Source organism: Festucalex cinctus, chromosome 16 (assembly GCF_051991245.1).
Source record: "Festucalex cinctus isolate MCC-2025b chromosome 16, RoL_Fcin_1.0, whole genome shotgun sequence".
Lineage (NCBI taxonomy): Eukaryota > Metazoa > Chordata > Actinopteri > Syngnathiformes > Syngnathidae > Festucalex > Festucalex cinctus.
Genome location: NC_135426.1, coordinates 19540053 through 19557513, shown reverse-complemented (window position 1 = coordinate 19557513; position 17461 = coordinate 19540053). Strand labels below are relative to the sequence as shown.

The following is a 17461-nucleotide window of genomic DNA, read 5'->3' as shown; positions in this document are numbered from 1 at the left end:
AGGAGGAGAGAATTTTTGGCTGGGAACCAGCAGCCTCCAAGTCTGTATAGCTCGCTTTAAGTGGGTCAAATGGGTTTGCATTTAAAAGCTGCAGTGCAATCAGCTTCAATGTGAGATGCCATGTGTAACATTAGCACCTCAGACAATCTGGCGTTCTAATTTGCTGCCGTTAAACAGTTGTATCCTCAATATAGCAACGTGTTCGCTCACTCGGAAGATGACATGCACTTGAGAAGAGAGCGAGGCAGCGCACAATCGAAAGAAACCAGGACGGGGCACAAATTTTGGGAAGACTTTGGTCGGGACTGATGTTTGAGGCTGACTGAGCTCCATGGAGGTAGCAATTCCACAGCTGCAGCCCGACTGGGAGCAATGGAGGAAGGAGATGGAGCAGAGGGTAAGACACTGGGTTCCGAAGGATGTGAGCGAGGAGACTGAGGAGGACGAAGCACACGCTGAAGTGAGCGTAAAGGATCAAAAGGTGAATGATGATCGGGGGAATAAAGAGAAACAGGTGTGGAAAGATGAAGAGTTGGGGGCCGAAAATAGGAAGGTGGAGGACATAAAGGAGAAGAAGAAGGTGGTGATGGGAATTGTCAGGGAGCTTGCCATGAGTGACGAGGAAAAGGAGGCAGGGGGAGAAACTGTGGCTGAGGGAAAAGACGAAAGTGAAAAGGAGCTGGAACAGAGAAGCTCAGGATCACCAGGAGAATATTCTGTAGAAGATTTGCGATGGACTGGGTGTGAAGATGAGAATAAACACGTATGCAATGACGAGCAAGATGGTGGAAAGTGGAGAAATGGAACATTAGGTGCTTTAAGGGAGAGAAAAGAACTTTGGGTAGATGAGAGGATGGCTACCATGTCACGGAAAAGCCATGAAGAAGTGGAACATGAGGAGGAGGAGTCAAGCGATGATGAGGTGGCATGGTGCTCACAGGAGGACGAAGAAGCAGACACCATAAAGATATACTGCAAAGATGACCACCATGTGGCGCTGTTCCACACCTTGAGGGCTTTCCGGGACTCATCTCTGCTCACCGACCTCACTCTCAGAACAAATGATGGCAGGAGGCTCCACCTACATTCCATCGTCATGGCAGCTGTCAGCTCCCTGGTCAAAAACTATTTGAAGTACAGTGTGGACGAGGGGGAGCAAAGGTACTCCATTTTTTTGGGTCCAGATGTGGACTTCCGTGGGTTGGATGCGATCGTTGACTTCGCCTACACTGGACTCATATCCAGTCTGGAGGAGGAAACGTTGGCGCACGTCGAAGCTGCTGCTCAGTCTCTGGGCGCCCACAGAGTGTTGGATTTTGTCCGCAAGCAGCATAAGTCCTCCACCACCACTGAAGAGGAGAACAACATCTCCGCGAATGAACAAATGGCCATCAGTCTTCATTTGATTCGAAATTTGTGGATAGACCAAGTGGGTTGCAACGTTGTTCTCGAAGCAATCGGAGCATCGCTTCCTGGTGAGTACCTAAACAATATTCGAAACTGTATTGGATAGGACCCGTCACGTCTAATTGTCCTCCCTCCAGCTCACAGAGTCTTCCTGGCAGCCAGCAGCGACTTCTTCCGTGGAATGTTCAGCTCAGGGATGAAAGAGTCCACTCAGTCCCACATCAGTCTGCCGTTCCTGTCGGCTTCAGACTTGGAGGCTCTCATTGAAACCTCCTACAGTGGCACCTTCCCCCTCAGCTGGAGTTGTGTATTCGAGATCAGCAGCACCGCCCTGCAGCTCCAGTACCAGCCGGCACTCTCCTTGAGCCTCGACTTCCTGCAGCGAGAACTCAATACGCACTTCTGCCTAGATGTGGTATCATTCGCCGAAGCTTACCAGGTGACGCAGCTTCTCGAAGTCTCCGATGATTTTGTGTTGCGGCAATTCCAAAAGGTGGCCTGCACCTCCAAGTTCAAGGACCTGCCGGCCAAACAGCTCCTGATATACCTGAACAGCCGCTCACTTTGTGTTCCATCCGAGCTGGTGGTGTTTAAGGCGGTCGCAGGCTGGATCCAAGCCAAGCCCAAGACCAGACTTAAACTTGCCAGGGAGCTCATGAAAACCATTCATTTCCCCCTCATGACGTTTGAGGAATTCAAAGAGGTTCAGTCGGTGAACCTGTGGTCTGAACACAATCTGGCGGACCTCTATGAAGCGGTGTGGGAGCATTTCTGCTCCAATGAGGTGGCACCGCAGAGCCAGTACCGCGTCTATCTGCCAAAACAGATACTAGTCTTGACCGGCGGTGACCAGATCTCAGAGGACCTGGGCAGTCGGTGTTTGAGCAGAGAAGTTTGGTTCGGGAATTCCCTGATGAACCACACGGGAATAAGAAAGGCAATGGAGTGGCGACAGCTGGGCGAGATACCAGAATCGGCAAGGTTCTGTCACGAGGCTGTGGTGTTCAAAGGCCAACTGTACGTGTTTGGTGGGAAAAAATATTACGGCACGGAAGACACACTGAAGTCCGTTTACAGGTGAAGCCTGTTTTAAGGGGCTCATCAAATGTTTACTTTCTGACATTGGATTATTAATGATTCTTTCACCACAGGTATGACCCACTCCAAAATAGCTGGGACAAAATGGCTGACATGTCAAACAAGAGGTGCTACTTCTCTGTGGCGGTAAAAGACGGGAACATATACGCTATTGGGGGGTGCTGTCACCCTGATTACATAGACAGCGTGGAATGCTTCTCACCTGCTTCAAACTCTTGGAGGTAAGAACAGAACAGGGCCTTGGCTGGCTGCAACCAACTGAACATGCTAATAAATGTAGCTTTATTAGCTTAAGTAGGATGACCGCAGAACATTAAAATCTGCTCACATATTGTCCATTTCAGCTTTGCTCACCCACTGGATTTGACCCTCGGCGGACATGTGGCCAAAGTTTTGCAAGGGCAGATCTTCATCTCAGGAGGACTGAACAGCGACAATCGGTGTCTGGCGTCTCTATTTGTGTACCACCCAGAAAAAGGCAGCACCTACCTGGCAAACATGTCTCAAGCACGTGCTCACCACTGCATGGAAACCCTTGACAACCGCCTTTACGTAGCAGGCGGGATCACATCGGATGCTAACCAGATGGCGATAGATCAGCTGGCCTGCGAGGTATACGAACCCGCCACAGACTCGTGGACGGCTTTCTCGGCCCTGCCCGTGCCTCACGTGGGGGCAGGAAGTGCCGTTCTGGAGGGGAAGTTGTACGTTCTGGGCGGGTACAGTCAAGAGAACTACAGCGATACTAAGATGGTCCACCGCTATGACCCCGCCCTTCACAGGTGGGAGAACATGGGAAAGATGCCAGGGCCTAACAACGACCTGCGAGCGTCTGTGCTTCCTTTGCCACCACATGTACGCATGTAGAAAGACGTTTTGAACATCAGTTGCTCTGAGAGTGCTTGAAATGTAACATGGATTTTTAACGTGCTTTTGAAAGTTTTAGGTAGTCATGTTGCGTGCTGACTGAAACAACACATTTGTAGTATTTTTGTTTATATTAATGTTTGTTATTGCATAGAAAACTATGAAATCTGAAATATGAAGGAGAAATAAGAAAGCCAGTTTTAAATACACGGTGATAAACACACGGTGCTACCAGGGTCTTACCACCAGTCAGTATCAGCAGGCCAACTTCCTTTTTGTGACTGTCATTCATGTGTGTATGTCTAAAACAAAATAATGAACACATTAATGTACAGGAATAAATATAATATTCTTGCACATGCTACCTGAGTGGGTCCATTTTGTTCAGCACTTCCTCCCGTATCACTCTGCAATGTCCGTCCATTTTCTTCATGTTGAGCTGCTTTACAAGATTCAATGGTTTTTATTTTGGTTGCAAATATTACATGTTGGTTTATCAGCACTTTGGTGTGAAAGATAATCCAAATGTAAGCTTCAAGCTAGCCTCTCAAGTGCTGGGGTAGTCGTAGCACACAGGCTCGAATGTCCGTCACAGCCGCTGGTACTTTTCCCATTCGTTCCCAGCGTTGTGTGACGCGGTTAAACCTGTGCACGAGTCCAGACTCACTGTAGTCCTCCTGGCAGTACCCTCCCAGGATGTAGACATTGTCCTCCAAGATGGCCGAGGCTGCACCCACATGAGGTACGGGCAGTGGCGCAAGAGATGTCCAACAATCAGCAGCAGGATCATAAACCTCTGAGGTGAGCTGGTCTGTGTAAAACTTCCGCAGGTTGCACAAGCCGCCAGCCACATAAAGGCGACCTCGCAATGACTCCATGCAGTGCTGGGCCCGGTCTTGACTCATATCTGCCATGTGGATGCTTCCTGCCTCGGTGTCATACACCAACAGAGAAGCAACACAAACATACTCTGGGTCAAAACCTCCAGAGACAAACAGCTTTCCATCCAGGACTGTGGCGGCTTGACCACTTAGCGGATGGTTCAGCGGATGGACAAACCTGAGAGATTCAAAGAACAGCGTGAGACAGGAAAACAAATCAAGCTAGCCTAAGCTAATATGATACAAGCTACTGACAAGCTCACCTCCAGGTATCGGCCTTAGTGTCGTACATCTCCACACTGTTTAAATTCATGTTGAGCTGCTTATCGCCACCAATGGCACAAAGCTGACCTCGGTATACCACCATTGAGAAGTTACTTCGACATTCCTGCATGTCAGTGCACCTCTTCCAGAGGTCTTGCTTGGGGTCATAGCTAGCATGATAAAAAGTGACAGATGTGAGTGATAACGCTAAAAGGTTGCGTGCATCAACCACATTTACCTGTAGGTGGATTTCATCACATTGTCCTTGGCATAGAAGTGACATCCTCCAACCACAAACAACTCCCCACCGAGGGTTGCGACGCCATGTCTGAACTTTGGCCTATCTGGAATCTGTGTCAGCCGCTTCCACTCGATGTCCTTCACCAGGCCTATGCCGGAGCGCAGGGAGTTTACAAACCACATTTCGCCACTTGGTATGCGTTGACCCACATCCGGGTCGAGCCGGTCCCCACCAACAAGAACCAAGGAGTCTTTGGGGCGCCTCACCCGACAGTGATCGCACTCCGAGAGGTTGGATCCAAACTCCTTAAAAGCAGCACCATGGAGTTGCACGTCTTTGGTTTCCATGCGCAGGTTAATGGCTCTGACCTAGACCAAAGTTCACAAAGTAGGAGTGATTCAGGTAAGTGCAACTCCATTTTATCAATCCCTTTAGATGCCTTGGATCGCAGCCTTGAAGATCACTCACCTCCCGAAACTCTCGGAAGGTCATGAGGGGGAAGCGAACTCCTCTCATCAGTTTGCCGGCATGCTCCAGTCGCTGCTCAGGATCCGCCTCCAGCCAGGAGACTAATGCTCGAAACACAACCAGCTCAGACGGCACGCTGAGACCATCGCTACAGAGAAAATCTAGGAGCTTCTCAGATTGAAGGTCCAAAAACTTATCAGTAGCAGACACCTCCAAGAAGTTTCGTAGCACGTAGTCGTTGGCTTCACCGAGCAGCTCTGACATCCCATAAGCTTCAGCAAAAGAAGCCACGTCCAGGCATGAACCCGCTCCCATTTCCTGTTTCATGAAGAGAAGGCAAAGCGAGACGGCTGACCGAAACTGGAACTGGAGTGCCGTGCAGGTGAGCTCGAAGACACAGTCCCAATTAACAGGGAGGGTCCCGCGGTAGCAGAAGCAAATCAAAGCAGTCATCTCTGGAATTATTTGTAAAGGAAGGAAAACACGGGCTTGACGGGACTCCCGCATCCCGCTGGTGAACATGCCTCGGAAGTAGTCACTACTTGCTGCCAGGATCACCCTGTGGGCTGACAGACGAGGTAATTCAGTCCTAGCCAAAGCAACAACAAAAAGAACTTTAGGAATTGATAGTACGAACCATGAAACAAAGTTCCGCTCACATCCAAAATGACATCACAGCCCACACCGTCTGCCCAAAGCTGCTCCACGGAACAAAGGGTACGTCTCATCTCCTCTTCGGCAGAGATTGCTTGTTCCTTTTTCGAACCTGCATTCGCCTCCGCAGTTTGGTCACAGAGGTTCAATAATCTCTGAACTCCGAGTACACGAGCTGCTGCCTCAATTTGGGGTAGGGAGTCACCCATACTAAACTCCCCTGAATAGGCAAACTCAATAACTGCCTGTAGCCCCAAATGATCCACATCTGGACCCAGAACCAGACACCACTGGTGGGCAGCAACTTCGCCCTCATCGTGCGTTGGAGCTTCTTCCCTCACCCTCGCCTTAATAAAAGAGCTGACAGCAGCAAGGATGGAAGAGTGGACATTGAAGCGGCTCCCGTCCTTTATGGTCAAGATCAGGTCTGTGAGGAGACACGATTCAAGCAACTCCCTCAGGACCTTGAACATCTCACGAGGAAAGCTTTCGCTCAGATACTGTTGGACATTATCTCCACGTCCTTCGTCCTCAATGAGCTCCGATCCGCCTGGTTCCGCTTTTTCACTTGTCAGCCCCAATCTGGAGTCATTGAAGGCCACGATCCTTCTTAGCTCACGCTTGTCTTGCTCAACACCTTCCCTTCCTTCTCCCAGTACTTGTTTCCTTCTTTCCTTCTCCCTCCTCCACTGTTCTTCCCATTCTGCTGGCAGGCCACTCCCGCTCGCTTCCATGTGGATTCAACCAAGCTTCGTTAAAAACAACAACAACAAAAGAAAATAAAGTGTGCCTGGTGCACTCGTGTCTGTCTCGGTGAGACTCAAAGCGGTCTGCTCCCACTCCCACTGGACGGCAACAAGATGCTATTCTAAGCGTGGCAGTTACTCAGATTCACTTTCACACCAAGTTGGCACAATCATGGCTTTGTGTGTCCAATTTCCCGCATTCATAGTCAAGAGGTGAATAGTACTTTCCAGCAAACACTTTATTTGGTACTTTTCCTGCTCTAAAAACATCTGATTGCTCATGCAAAGATTCTGCTGAAGATGACAAAAATGATACAAGATTTGGCCCTTTAACTATCATCAGTGGTTTTGTAAATGGCGTGATGATGAAACAGACAGGAAGTCTCACCACATATCTGGATCATGCAATTTGTTAAGGCCAGCTACCGCTACAACTACAACAAGATATGATAATAAACATATTGTTAAATGAATACATCTGACATTGTCAAGCAAAATGAAGCTAAAGCTAATATTCCTTTGTGAAAACGTTATTTGAAAGGGAACATCAACCCTAACATTTTCTTTACAATATGTTCTGTGCACCCCAGCTAGTCTTGTCTAGAACAGTCTTCTGATTAATATAGTGTTTGTGGAATATGAGTTAAGTAGCAAATCCATCTGGTTTTTTTCCATCTCAGTGGGCGGCCATTTTGTCACTTTCTGTCACCTGAATATGGCATCACAGTTGCTCGGGTCTCAGGTAACAACCAATCACGGTTCACCTGTTTTCTGAAGCTGAGCAGTGATTGGTTGTTACCTGAGCAACTGTGATGTCATTTTCAGTCGACAGCCAGTGGCAAAATGGCCGCACCCTGAGAGGGATAAAAACGGGTCGATATTTCTGCTTAACTCGAAGACAATAATAATCAGAATGCTGTGTTTATACTAGTGGGGGGCCATTCAAAATATTATTGAAAAGAAAATGTTTGGGTTGACTTCCATTTTAGGTTTTTGTAAAGGAAGGAAGTGGATGGAATTTTAGGTACACAACAAAAAGGAGAATGAAGAGTAAAGTCTATCAAATTGGAAAGAAACTTGATCTCGGTGCTAGTCTAACGGCTCAACACTTGCCAGAGTCTTCAGTTCCGGCTCATCCATTTCTCTTGTTGCCACATCGCTGCTGTCTCCCCGCCTGCTTCTGAACGGCTTCCCCAGTTTGACAGACAGCGTCTGCAGCACCGAGGCGTCTTCCCGTGACGAGCTGCTGCGTCCGCCGCTGCGGGTAAAAGTGGATGTGCTCTTGCTCTCGGAGTAGGTGGCCTCAAAGAGCTTGCCCATGAAGTTGAGGCCGGCCTGGCGGATGTGGGAGCTGCCGGCAAAGACGTACAAAATGGGGTTGACGGCGCTACTGAAGTAGGCGAAGGCGGTGACGTTGGGACGCGCCACGAGGGCGGCGCTCTCCGTCGTCTTGCTGCCCTGCAAGAGGCCAATCACCTGGCGGAGGGGAGCACATGGTTAAATGCGTCAACATCCTTGACCCTTATAGGATGTTGACGGAATCACCTCGATGATGTTGACGATGTGATACGGCAGCCAGAAAATGGCAAAGGCACAGATGATCATCAAGATCAGCCGGCTGCCTTTGCCCCGCCGCTGGAACATGGCGCTCTGCAGGCGGCAGATGACGGAAGAGTAGCAGGTGTTGATGAGGGAGAAGGGCACCAGGCAGCCCATGATGGTCTCAAAGGTGTACTGAAAGACCCGATGACCGACACTTCCCCAGTGGTACGGCACGCAAAATCTCAACGTGGCATTGTTCGGGAACACTTTAGTCAGATTGCTGAAAACACACGAGAACACAAGAAGGTGGGCACTTGCATCTCTGTCGGCCCGTCGTTGACGGATGCTCACGACGAGTACTTTAGGACAGACTCCATCGGGAGCGTCTGTATCGACGTCACGGGACTTACCTGCGGTAGAAAGGCATCGGAAGGGCCAGCAAGAAGGCAATGATCCAGACACCCAGGAGGAGAATCAGCAGGGAGCGCTTAGTCCGCATCCTCTGGGACAGGAAAGGCCTGCTGACGGCCAGCCAGCGGTCCATGCTCATGAGGCAGATGAGGTAGATGGACACGTACATGTTGACACAGGACAGGTAGTGCACCAGCTTGCAGGCCGCTGAGCCAAACTCCCATCCATGCCCTCCGGCGAGGTAACGCAGGAAGATGGGTGCCGTGAGCAGCACCAAAGCGTCGGCCACGGCCAGGTTGAGTACCAGCAAGCAGGTGACCGAGCGCTTCTGGACGCGGCAAACCACCGACCACACCACAAAGAGATTCCCGGGGAAGCCCATCGCGAAGGCCAAGGTCAAGATGGCGATGCCGACCTTGGCCGAGGTGCTGATGGGTAGCAAAAAGGCAGCGGTGCTATTGGACTCCATCGAGTAATCCACTCAACACTGACTTCTACCGTAGATTGCAACCTTTTATAGAAGGAACCGGAAACAGGAAATGTTGAATTAACAGCAAGCAGGTCTCTGCTCAAGTCGTGTTACAACATCAGCGTTTCACAATATTGCCCTGGAAGGACACGGTGAACAATACATATGGACTTTCCAAACGACTTTCAAGTAGTAATAAAATAAAATCAAGTTACTTGAGTAGATAAAGAAGGACGCTCTACTGCAAGGGTCTGCAACCTGTGGCTCTTTAGTCCCTTTTCCGTGGCTTCCTGTGGAGCTCTTAAAAAAATAATATTAATAATAAAAAAAAAAGTAGAAATATATTTTTTTATGTATTTATCTTAATTTTTTAGACAAAATATTCTTTGAATAAATTAAGGAATTTTATATAAAAAATAATTAAATATTCTTTTGTTTTAGGGTACCGTTTTTTTTATGTATGCAGGGATGTAGATGTGCACATAATGTGTGTGTGGGGGTGTGTGCGTATCTCTTTTGACTGTAGTATGCACGCCATGTTCGCATATATGCATGCATGCAGACATGATTTTGGTACAGATTTGCAGGTTTGGGAGGAATGTGTGTGTGGATGTGTGTAGTGTTTATGATGTGTTCTATTTGGGTTTGTGTGTTCTGCATTATGAAACAAACAAACAAACAAACAATAAATATATTGTAAAAAAAATGTGAAAGTAAAAATAACTAAATATTCATAAAATGTCAGAAAGTTGTCAGAAAGAGACAAAAGGTAGATGAAAATGTTTAAAATAGCTAAAAATGTTCAAGATAAAAAAAAAAAAAAGCAAAAAAAAAATACTTGATAATGTACACAAAATTGCAAAAAGTAAATAAATAAAAAAAACAGAAAAAAAAGTCATATAATAAAGGCAGAAAAGAAAATGTTCAAAAAGTAACCATAAAATGTCCAAAAACAAAATAAGGGAGAAGTCAGAAAATTCAATATAAAAAAAGGCAGAAAAAAAAACATTCAAAAAGTTACTATAAAATGTCCAAAAACAAAAGAAATCCTGAAAATGATCATATAAAAGACAAGGAAAATCATTAGTGTTGTTCCGATACCGCTTTTTGGCCCCCGATACCAATTCCGATACCCAGCTTTGCAGTCTCGGCCGATGCCGATACCATACCGATACCTACGTTTTTTTTTGTTTTTTTTTTCTCAACATGAAAAAGCTGTCCTGCCATTGGTTCAGAGCATTCAAGGGCCAACAGGATATCTTAGATCGGCATGCAGTAAACATGTTACATATCAGTGAATGTCGTGCACAAGCAAGACACAAGATGCTGCATCCAAAGTCCTATATCAGCGTTGGAATTAATGGTATCGGCATTTTACTTGATAGTGCTCACCGATACCACTGTTTTAATGCAGTATCGGTATCGGAACAACACTAAAAAAATAAAAATATAAAAACATGAAAGTAAAAAAAATTTAAATGAATAAATCAAATTTCGGTTGCATAACAATATTTCTAATATTACTAATATTTGAGCACCAATAGGATAGGGGGTTAAAATATTGTTCTTGCTGTGATGCAGTGTTCTAATGTTAAATAACAATTGTGGAGACGAGGTGTCATTGCTTGCGCAGGTTTACTCAACGAGAGAGCGTCCGGTTGTGTAAGTGGGACATGAATGAACACCACAAGAAAAACATCAGGAAGTCTCTTGATGACAATTCAGAGACATGATGTCACCAATGACTCGTCATTTTGACTTTTTTTTTTTTTGTAGCATTTGTTACGGCGCAGCTGGAACAATACGTTCCATTTTGTTTATTTGGACCTTTTCTCCCACACAAACATACTTGCATAAGAGTGCAGTACAACAGCACAGATCATGGCAAGAAAAATGGATGTCAAGAGTTGCCGGAGATCTTTTTGAGCTCCAACGCAGCAACTGTTTGCCGACCTCATTGTTCATCAGGACACCTCACTGTGCCAATGGACGGACGAGACATTTAAAAAAAAAACGCCAGCCAGCAGCGGCGTGACGTCTGAGGCTTAAAACGTCACGTCTGCGGCTTCAGCGCTTTGACAGTGAAGCTGGAGTTGGACTCCTGAACTTTGTCCTTCAGCATGACGCCATCCGCCTCTTTGTCCTTGTCGCGGCTGTTCTGGCTGTTCTGACGACTCTTCCTGCTGACCGAGTCCAGACCGGCCGCCTCAAACAGGCGGGCCATGAAGGCCAGACCTTCGCGGCGGATGTATGACTTGCCGGCGAAGAAGTACAGCACCGGGTTGGCGCAGCTGCTGATGAAGGCCACAGAGGACGTGACTGCGCGGCTCCGGTGCCAGATTCTTGCCAGCCTTTTGGATGACAAGCTCTCATGAATTGCAGTGTGACATGAAAGGGGACAGCTTGAAAATCCAGAATCAAAAGATTTAAGAGGAGTTCCTGGTTGAGGGCAAGCAGAAAATGCTAGCATAGCAGAAGATGCTAGCATAGCGTGAAGATGCTAGCATAGCCGAAGATGCTAGCATAGCCGAAGATGCTAGCATAGCGTGAGGATGATACCATAGCCGAAAGACAGATGAAATGGGACAGCTTGAAAATCCAGAATCAAAAGACTTAAGAGGAGTTCCTGGTTGAGGACAAGCAGAAGATGCTAGCATAGCCCAAGATGCTAGCATAGCGTGAAGATGCTAGCATAGCGTGAGGATGCTACCATAGCCTAAAGACAGATGAAATGGGACAGCTTGAAAGTCCAGAATCAAAAGACTTAAGAGGAGTTCCTGGTTGAGGACAAGCAGAAGATGCTAGCATAGCTGAAGATGCTAGCATAGCCCAATATGCTAGCATAGCGTGAAGATGTTAGCATAGCTGAAGATGCTAGCATAGCCAAAGATGCTAGCATAGCATGAAGATGCTAGCATAGCGTGAGTATGCTAGCATAGCCAAAAGACAGATGAAATGGGACAGCATCAAAAGACTTAAGAGGAGTTCTTGGTTGAGGACAAGCAGAAGATGCTAGCATAGCCGAAGATGCTTGCATAGCTGAAGATGCTAGCATAGCGTGAGGATGCTAGCATAGTCAAAAGACAACAACCAAGCAGGAAGCTGAAGCCTCACTTTCAATCATAATCAAGACAATAAAGGCACAAATATAAAAAAAACAAAAGGCATAACGGCTTACGTTGTTTTGACCGAACCATCGGGACAGAGCGCCCACGTGACCTAAACACACAAACTGTGAATGTATGTTATAGACCCCCACACGTGCCAGTTGCATGACGTACGTGCACGATGTTGACGATGTGGTAGGGCAGCCAGAAGACGCAGAAGGTCACCACGATGGCCAGGATGAGTTTCTCGCTACGGATGCGTCGGCGGAATTTGGTCTGTCGGATGCGGCGCAGGATGCAGATGTAGCTGAACACCACGATGCTGTACGGGATCAGGATGCCCAAAACCAGCTCCATCATGTACTGGATGACCGTCTGTGCAAGACATGTACACATCCTGTGAATGTTGTGCAGAGAGTGCTCAAGGCTGGGTGATACAGCAATATGAAATGATTCATTTGAGTTATTTTATTTTTTATTTTTTGGCAGCTTGTGTACTTCAAAGCACGTTCTCACTACATGAATGAATGAATGGAATGAATCAATGGATCTTTTGTTGTCTATTGCACTTGCCAGAAACATGAAAAACAACAACCAACTGAAGGAGACATGACAGAAAGATCTGCCAGTATTAGCTTTTCAATGTGCCGAGATCTTAACTTATTTGCTCCCCAAAACGTATAAATACGTTTGATTTTAAATACTACCAGTGTCCAAAATACATATTTATACGGCTTTGATGCAGACTGTAAACTGAAGATAACTGTTGAAGCAATGGTAGTTATTACAAAAACGGCCAGCAGGTGGCAGCAGAGTATAAGAGATCAACCAGGGCCACGTTGCAACAAGCTGTTTTACCCACAGTTTTAAACAGATTTGTGAATAATGATGAAACCTGGCTATATTCTAATGCTAATTGCTGCAAAATGTTAACAGATAGAAATCCTGATCATAGAAGAGACTCAAATTTTTCTTTGGGTAGGTTCCATGTTTTTATAGCAATCAAACCATATTCCGTGGGCCTTGCAAAATCAGTCAAAATCCAGTAAAACAGCTGGGAAAATGCGGGTCAATGAGTTAAATGTGAAAAGAAGACACTAGAGAGAAGGAGGGGGAAAAATAAAGTTCGAGCCATGCTCCCCAAAGGGGAACATGAAATGTGATCGAAAAAGTGTGCACACCCGTGTGCACATAACTGGAGAAATAAAGAACAAATAAAGTTCAGATGTTCTAGTGAACTTTTCCTGACATTTTTTTTTTTTGTGCTATTTTTTGGACCATAACACATCTCACCAAACGCGCTTGGGAGATTTTGTTATGGTCCAATAAAATGAAGATTGAACTTTGACGCCATAATTCCAAGTATGTTTCGACGCAAAGACAAAACAGACAGCTCATCACCAAAAGTACACCATATGTAAGCCTACAGTGAAATACAAATAGTTCAAAAAATCTGTGAGAATTAGCATGAAAACATCAGGCTTCTGCTAAAAATAATAAGAAAAATTTTAAATGTATTTGGGATTAATCAAAGACCCTTTAAATGACTTCCATGTAACATGAGATGCATGGAGAACCAAAAATGACGAAATAAATAATAATAATAAATAATAAAGCCATTTTAAAAAAATGAAAACAAAAACGGATATATAAATATCATTCAATTAAATACAAGATAAAATATATACTGTAAATAGATTTGAATATCAATAATCAATAAATAAAAAGTCTCTGCTCTCATATTTTTTTATTTCATGAAGACGCTGTCCGCATGAAATGCATCATGAAATGTTATTCAAATGAGGGGGCGGTCCTAAGTCCATCTTGGGTTGAACTATTCGCTCATTGGTTGATCAACATGTCAGCATCTGCAGCATGAAATACATAAATATGAGAGCAGAGTGTTCTTATTTATTGACTGACATTTAATTCTATTTATATATTTATTTTGTATTTATTTCCACATTTATTTTTATTTTTGTATTTATTTTTACCTTTAATTATATATATTTGTTATTTATTTTTTGCATTTAATTTTTGAATTATTTTGTTGATATCAGTTTTATTTTGGCATTTTTGGCCCTCAAGTTTCAGGTCACATTATACAGTTGTGCTCATAAGCTTACATAGTATGTTCGCTTATAAGCATAACTGTAGATGGATAACGTTTTGAAATAATTTATCTCGGTCATTTTTTTCCCCCCTATCAAAGACTTATTATTTCACTGTTTCTTACAAAAGTAGTCATATATGGACACGCTGATCCACTTGAATGGTAGGAAGCAACAATTTTCTTCACTTCCATTTCTTTTGTCTATTTTTTTTTCTTTTTATTGAAAGGGGAAACAAAAAAATCAGAAAGAACTCACTTGACTGTCGTCGTCATGGTAGGAGTTGCAGATGGCGCGGCCGGCGTTGGTCCTCACGTCGCGGAACACGACGGCGGGCACGGAGGCGCCCGCCACCAGCGCCCACATGATCGCCAGCGTCCACGTTACCGTCCTGCGGCCCACCATGGCGCTCACGCGCTGCGGCCGCAGCACGGCCAGCAGTCGGTAGAGGCTCATGAGGGTGATGATGTAGATGGAGGCGTACATGTTGGCCAGGCACAGGTAGAAGAGCACCTTGCACATCACCGTCCCGAACACCCACCGCTTCATCACCAGGTAAGCGATGAAGAACGGCGTCAGCGCCATCAGCGAGCCGTCGGCGATGGCCAGGTTGAGGAGGAGGACGGTGGTGACGGTTTGCTTTCGCGCCCGGGCCAGGATGCTCCAGATGACGAAGAGGTTGCCGGGGAAGCCCAAGAGGAAGACCAGGCTGAGGATGAGCGCGCCCACGGCGGTGGAGGCCGTGCTGTCCACGATGCTCTCGTTCTTCAGCAGCTGCGTGGAGCTGTTGGCCGGCGCCATCGCGGCGCAGCTGATTGGAGAGGAAAAAAAAAAAAAAAAAAAAAAAAAAAAAAAAAAAGAGAGAAATAGTCACAACATGGCTGAGCATGAGCAGGTTTTGTCAAGTGTTTGTGCAGAGGGAGGGGAGAGCCTAAAGGGTTTCAACAGAGACTTCTAATTCCACAGTCCAGACCAGACATGCTCGAAGTTGAGCAACATTTTGATTGTCGTCTTCAAATTGGGTCAACCTGATCTTGGGAAAGAGAAAAAAGAAAAAAAAAGAAAAAAACAGGGAGTTTGCTCCAGCACGGCGACGTTCTTCTTGCCAGGAAGTGTCAGATGCTCAAAGCATTGTCAGCAGGTGTGTTGCCATGGTGAAGCAGGTATCTTTTGGGTCACCGGTCCTGGCACTTTTCTACAACATCACCTACTTCACCCATATAGTCATTCTCCACCACGTTGCTACTGAAACTAAAACATTGCGCAATCACCTTTGTCTTGTATGTGGGTGCGTTTCAGTTTCCTGTGACTCACAACCTGCAATGGAATCATAGCAGCAACACACCCTGCTCAAATCGGAAGCCACGGGAAATTGATACACAAACAGGTAAACAGAAGAGGCAGCCTGGACTCACCTGTTGAATCCCAAAAGGAAAATCGACAGCGTCCTGCAAAGAATTCTGACGACGACGACGCTGCAGTGCCTCTTTTTAACCTTTGCTCCCTCCCACTGGCCCGTCAAGGAGCTCGCGCCTGCTACAGCACGCAGGTTGGGAGGGGGAGGTGCCTCCTCTCGACCGCTCTGTCTCCGCCTACCTGTTGGAGTGTCCTGCACATAGACAGAGGATTGTGAGACAATATTCATATGTACGTTCAATGTCATTCCTTTCATGTAGTTCTGCCACTTATGTTTATTGATGATGTTTCAGTTTGCGATTTATATTTAAAATAGATTAATGGATTGGTCCTTCTAAATTGTGGGCCAGTCTCTTGTGGTGAAATGTAGGGAAATAATAACTAAAAAGCATCTGCCCTGTGCGCCAGATGACCAGTCCAGCCCTGCTTGATGCTCAAGAGAGTTTCTGCACGCACCTTGCGTGAGAATCAAGTCAAGTCAATTTTATTTATATAGCGCTGCCTGATGCATTTTCCAGGTGTCACTGGAGCCGTCAGAATTCACTTGAGCTCCAGACATCTAGAACATTCAACACGCAACTTCAGATGACTTCTGATTTTGGTGTCCTGTGGTGACTCACTAGTGTTAATTTTGTCAACGAAAACTAAATAAAAATCATTTTGTCAACACACATTTTAGTCTGGACTAAACCAAAACTGTCATTAATAAACAATAACTGGGACTAAATCAGTATGCTTTTTTGTCGACTAATGAAGATGAGACAAAAATGTACATCACTTAATGAAAACTAGACTAAAATCTATGGACATTTTACTTCATGAACAAAAACAAGATGAAAATTATATGATTTTTTGCTATTTCACGGTGAAAGTTTCAAAGAAAAAAAAAAAAAAAAAAGTAAATTATAGTTAACTTACTGCGATTGGTTGGCAACCAGTTCAGAGTGTACCCTGCCTACTGCCCGAAGCCAGCTGGGATAGGCTCCAGCTCCCCTGCGACCCTTGTGAGGAAAAGCGGTCAAGAAAATGGATGGATGGTTAACTTATAACATAACATTAACTCAACGGCTATAATGTTCCAACAATGTTAATTTGACTGCTAACTAATGCTGGCTAATTTACTAGCCTGTAGCATTGGAGCCACTGTAATTGTATGTGAAGTTGTTTTCAAAATTACTTGAATAATTATGCAAAAAAAAAAAAGTATGAATGATTGTTTCACTAAAGATAATACAGCTCATTCATCACATCTGCCTCAAATTTACAATCAGAGGTTAATGTTATGACCAACTGTGTATGAAAAAGAGAAAAACTACCTGATATTAAGATCTGAGCATATCCTCGTACTTTTTGTGGGTGCAAAGCAGTTGCGTCGTAGATTCGCGCTCGTCACCGTGCTCGTCTTTCACTCCTCACTGTCTTCCGTCTGGTTTCGAATCGCTGCCGGCAGCCGAAAGAATGATCTCATCTCTGTTTGAGCCATGAGAGCATCCGTCGGCCGCGCACAAGTTCACCATCGCGTTAGTCGCTGATTTATCAACTGTTTGACCTATTTTCTAGCTCACACTGATTGTTTTCTAATTCACTCACGTCGACGCCCTGCCCTCCACCAGTAGGGGCGCACTTCAACGTGACGTTACACTGGAAAGGTCTATAGAGTGGTGCCTCATGATAAAGTCCAATTCGCTCCTTGACCATGCTCGTTACTCAAAACACTAATACCTATAATCATCTTTCCTCGTTAAAATAAATGATAGTATCAATAATCCATTCTTACCC

At 45.5% G+C, this 17461-nt stretch overlaps 4 protein-coding genes across 5 annotated transcripts; 1 reads left to right on the top strand and 3 right to left on the bottom strand.

The window, feature by feature from the left end:
• Nucleotides 1-287: 287 nt before the first annotated feature.
• On the top strand, nucleotides 288-3500 carry LOC144003801 (kelch-like protein 33). The gene is made up of 4 exons (XM_077500378.1): nucleotides 288-1475; nucleotides 1545-2484; nucleotides 2559-2726; nucleotides 2850-3500. The coding sequence occupies exons 1-4, from the start codon at nucleotides 332-334 to the stop codon at nucleotides 3370-3372; spliced, it is 2775 nt and encodes a 924-aa protein (XP_077356504.1). The 5' UTR covers nucleotides 288-331; the 3' UTR covers nucleotides 3373-3500.
• Nucleotides 3501-3732: 232 nt separating this feature from the next.
• Nucleotides 3733-7412, bottom strand: LOC144003219 (kelch-like protein 26). Its single transcript, XM_077499238.1, is given in 5 exon segments — nucleotides 3733-4431; nucleotides 4517-4687; nucleotides 4756-5126; nucleotides 5227-5807; nucleotides 5810-7412. Coding segments are annotated over 5 exon segments (2448 nt in total). The 5' UTR covers nucleotides 6615-7412; the 3' UTR covers nucleotides 3733-3911.
• Nucleotides 7413-9720, bottom strand: ltb4r (leukotriene B4 receptor). 2 transcript variants are annotated; one of them, XM_077499245.1, is made up of 4 exons: nucleotides 9091-9720; nucleotides 8579-9007; nucleotides 8172-8448; nucleotides 7413-8102 (listed from the first exon to the last, which is right to left on the bottom strand). In XM_077499245.1, exons 2-4 carry the CDS (start codon nucleotides 8959-8961, stop codon nucleotides 7716-7718), a joined length of 1047 nt encoding a protein of 348 aa, XP_077355371.1. In that variant the 5' UTR covers nucleotides 8962-9007; nucleotides 9091-9720; the 3' UTR covers nucleotides 7413-7715. The 2 variants fall into 2 exon arrangements, with proteins under 2 accessions (XP_077355371.1, XP_077355370.1); XM_077499244.1 differs by having other exon boundaries at nucleotides 8579-9720.
• A 1130-nt stretch (nucleotides 9721-10850) lies between these two features.
• Nucleotides 10851-15823, bottom strand: LOC144003223 (leukotriene B4 receptor 1-like). The gene is made up of 5 exons (XM_077499246.1): nucleotides 15682-15823; nucleotides 14525-15077; nucleotides 12330-12530; nucleotides 12227-12267; nucleotides 10851-11399 (listed from the first exon to the last, which is right to left on the bottom strand). The coding sequence occupies exons 2-5, from the start codon at nucleotides 15065-15067 to the stop codon at nucleotides 11102-11104; spliced, it is 1083 nt and encodes a 360-aa protein (XP_077355372.1). The 5' UTR covers nucleotides 15068-15077; nucleotides 15682-15823; the 3' UTR covers nucleotides 10851-11101.
• Nucleotides 15824-17461: the final 1638 nt, after the last annotated feature.

Excerpts from the sequence above, each read along its gene's own strand:
- LOC144003801 (XM_077500378.1), top strand. The coding sequence starts at position 332 with ATGGAGGTAGCAATTCCACAGCTGCAGCCCGACTGGGAGCAATGGAGG. Across the intron at positions 1,476-1,544 it reads AATCGGAGCATCGCTTCCTG|CTCACAGAGTCTTCCTGGCA; the intron begins GTGAGTACCTAA and ends TCCTCCCTCCAG. Across the intron at positions 2,485-2,558 it reads ACACTGAAGTCCGTTTACAG|GTATGACCCACTCCAAAATA; the intron begins GTGAAGCCTGTT and ends CTTTCACCACAG.
- ltb4r (XM_077499244.1), bottom strand. The coding sequence starts at position 9,048 with ATGGAGTCCAATAGCACCGCTGCCTTTTTGCTACCCATCAGCACCTCG. Across the intron at positions 8,449-8,578 it reads CCGATGCCTTTCTACCGCAG|CAATCTGACTAAAGTGTTCC; the intron begins GTAAGTCCCGTG and ends GTGTGTTTTCAG. Across the intron at positions 8,103-8,171 it reads ACATCGTCAACATCATCGAG|GTGATTGGCCTCTTGCAGGG; the intron begins GTGATTCCGTCA and ends CCCCTCCGCCAG.
- LOC144003223 (XM_077499246.1), bottom strand. The coding sequence starts at position 15,067 with ATGGCGCCGGCCAACAGCTCCACGCAGCTGCTGAAGAACGAGAGCATC. Across the intron at positions 12,531-14,524 it reads ACCATGACGACGACAGTCAA|ACGGTCATCCAGTACATGAT; the intron begins GTGAGTTCTTTC and ends TGTCTTGCACAG. Across the intron at positions 12,268-12,329 it reads ACATCGTCAACATCGTGCAC|GTCACGTGGGCGCTCTGTCC; the intron begins GTACGTCATGCA and ends TTGTGTGTTTAG.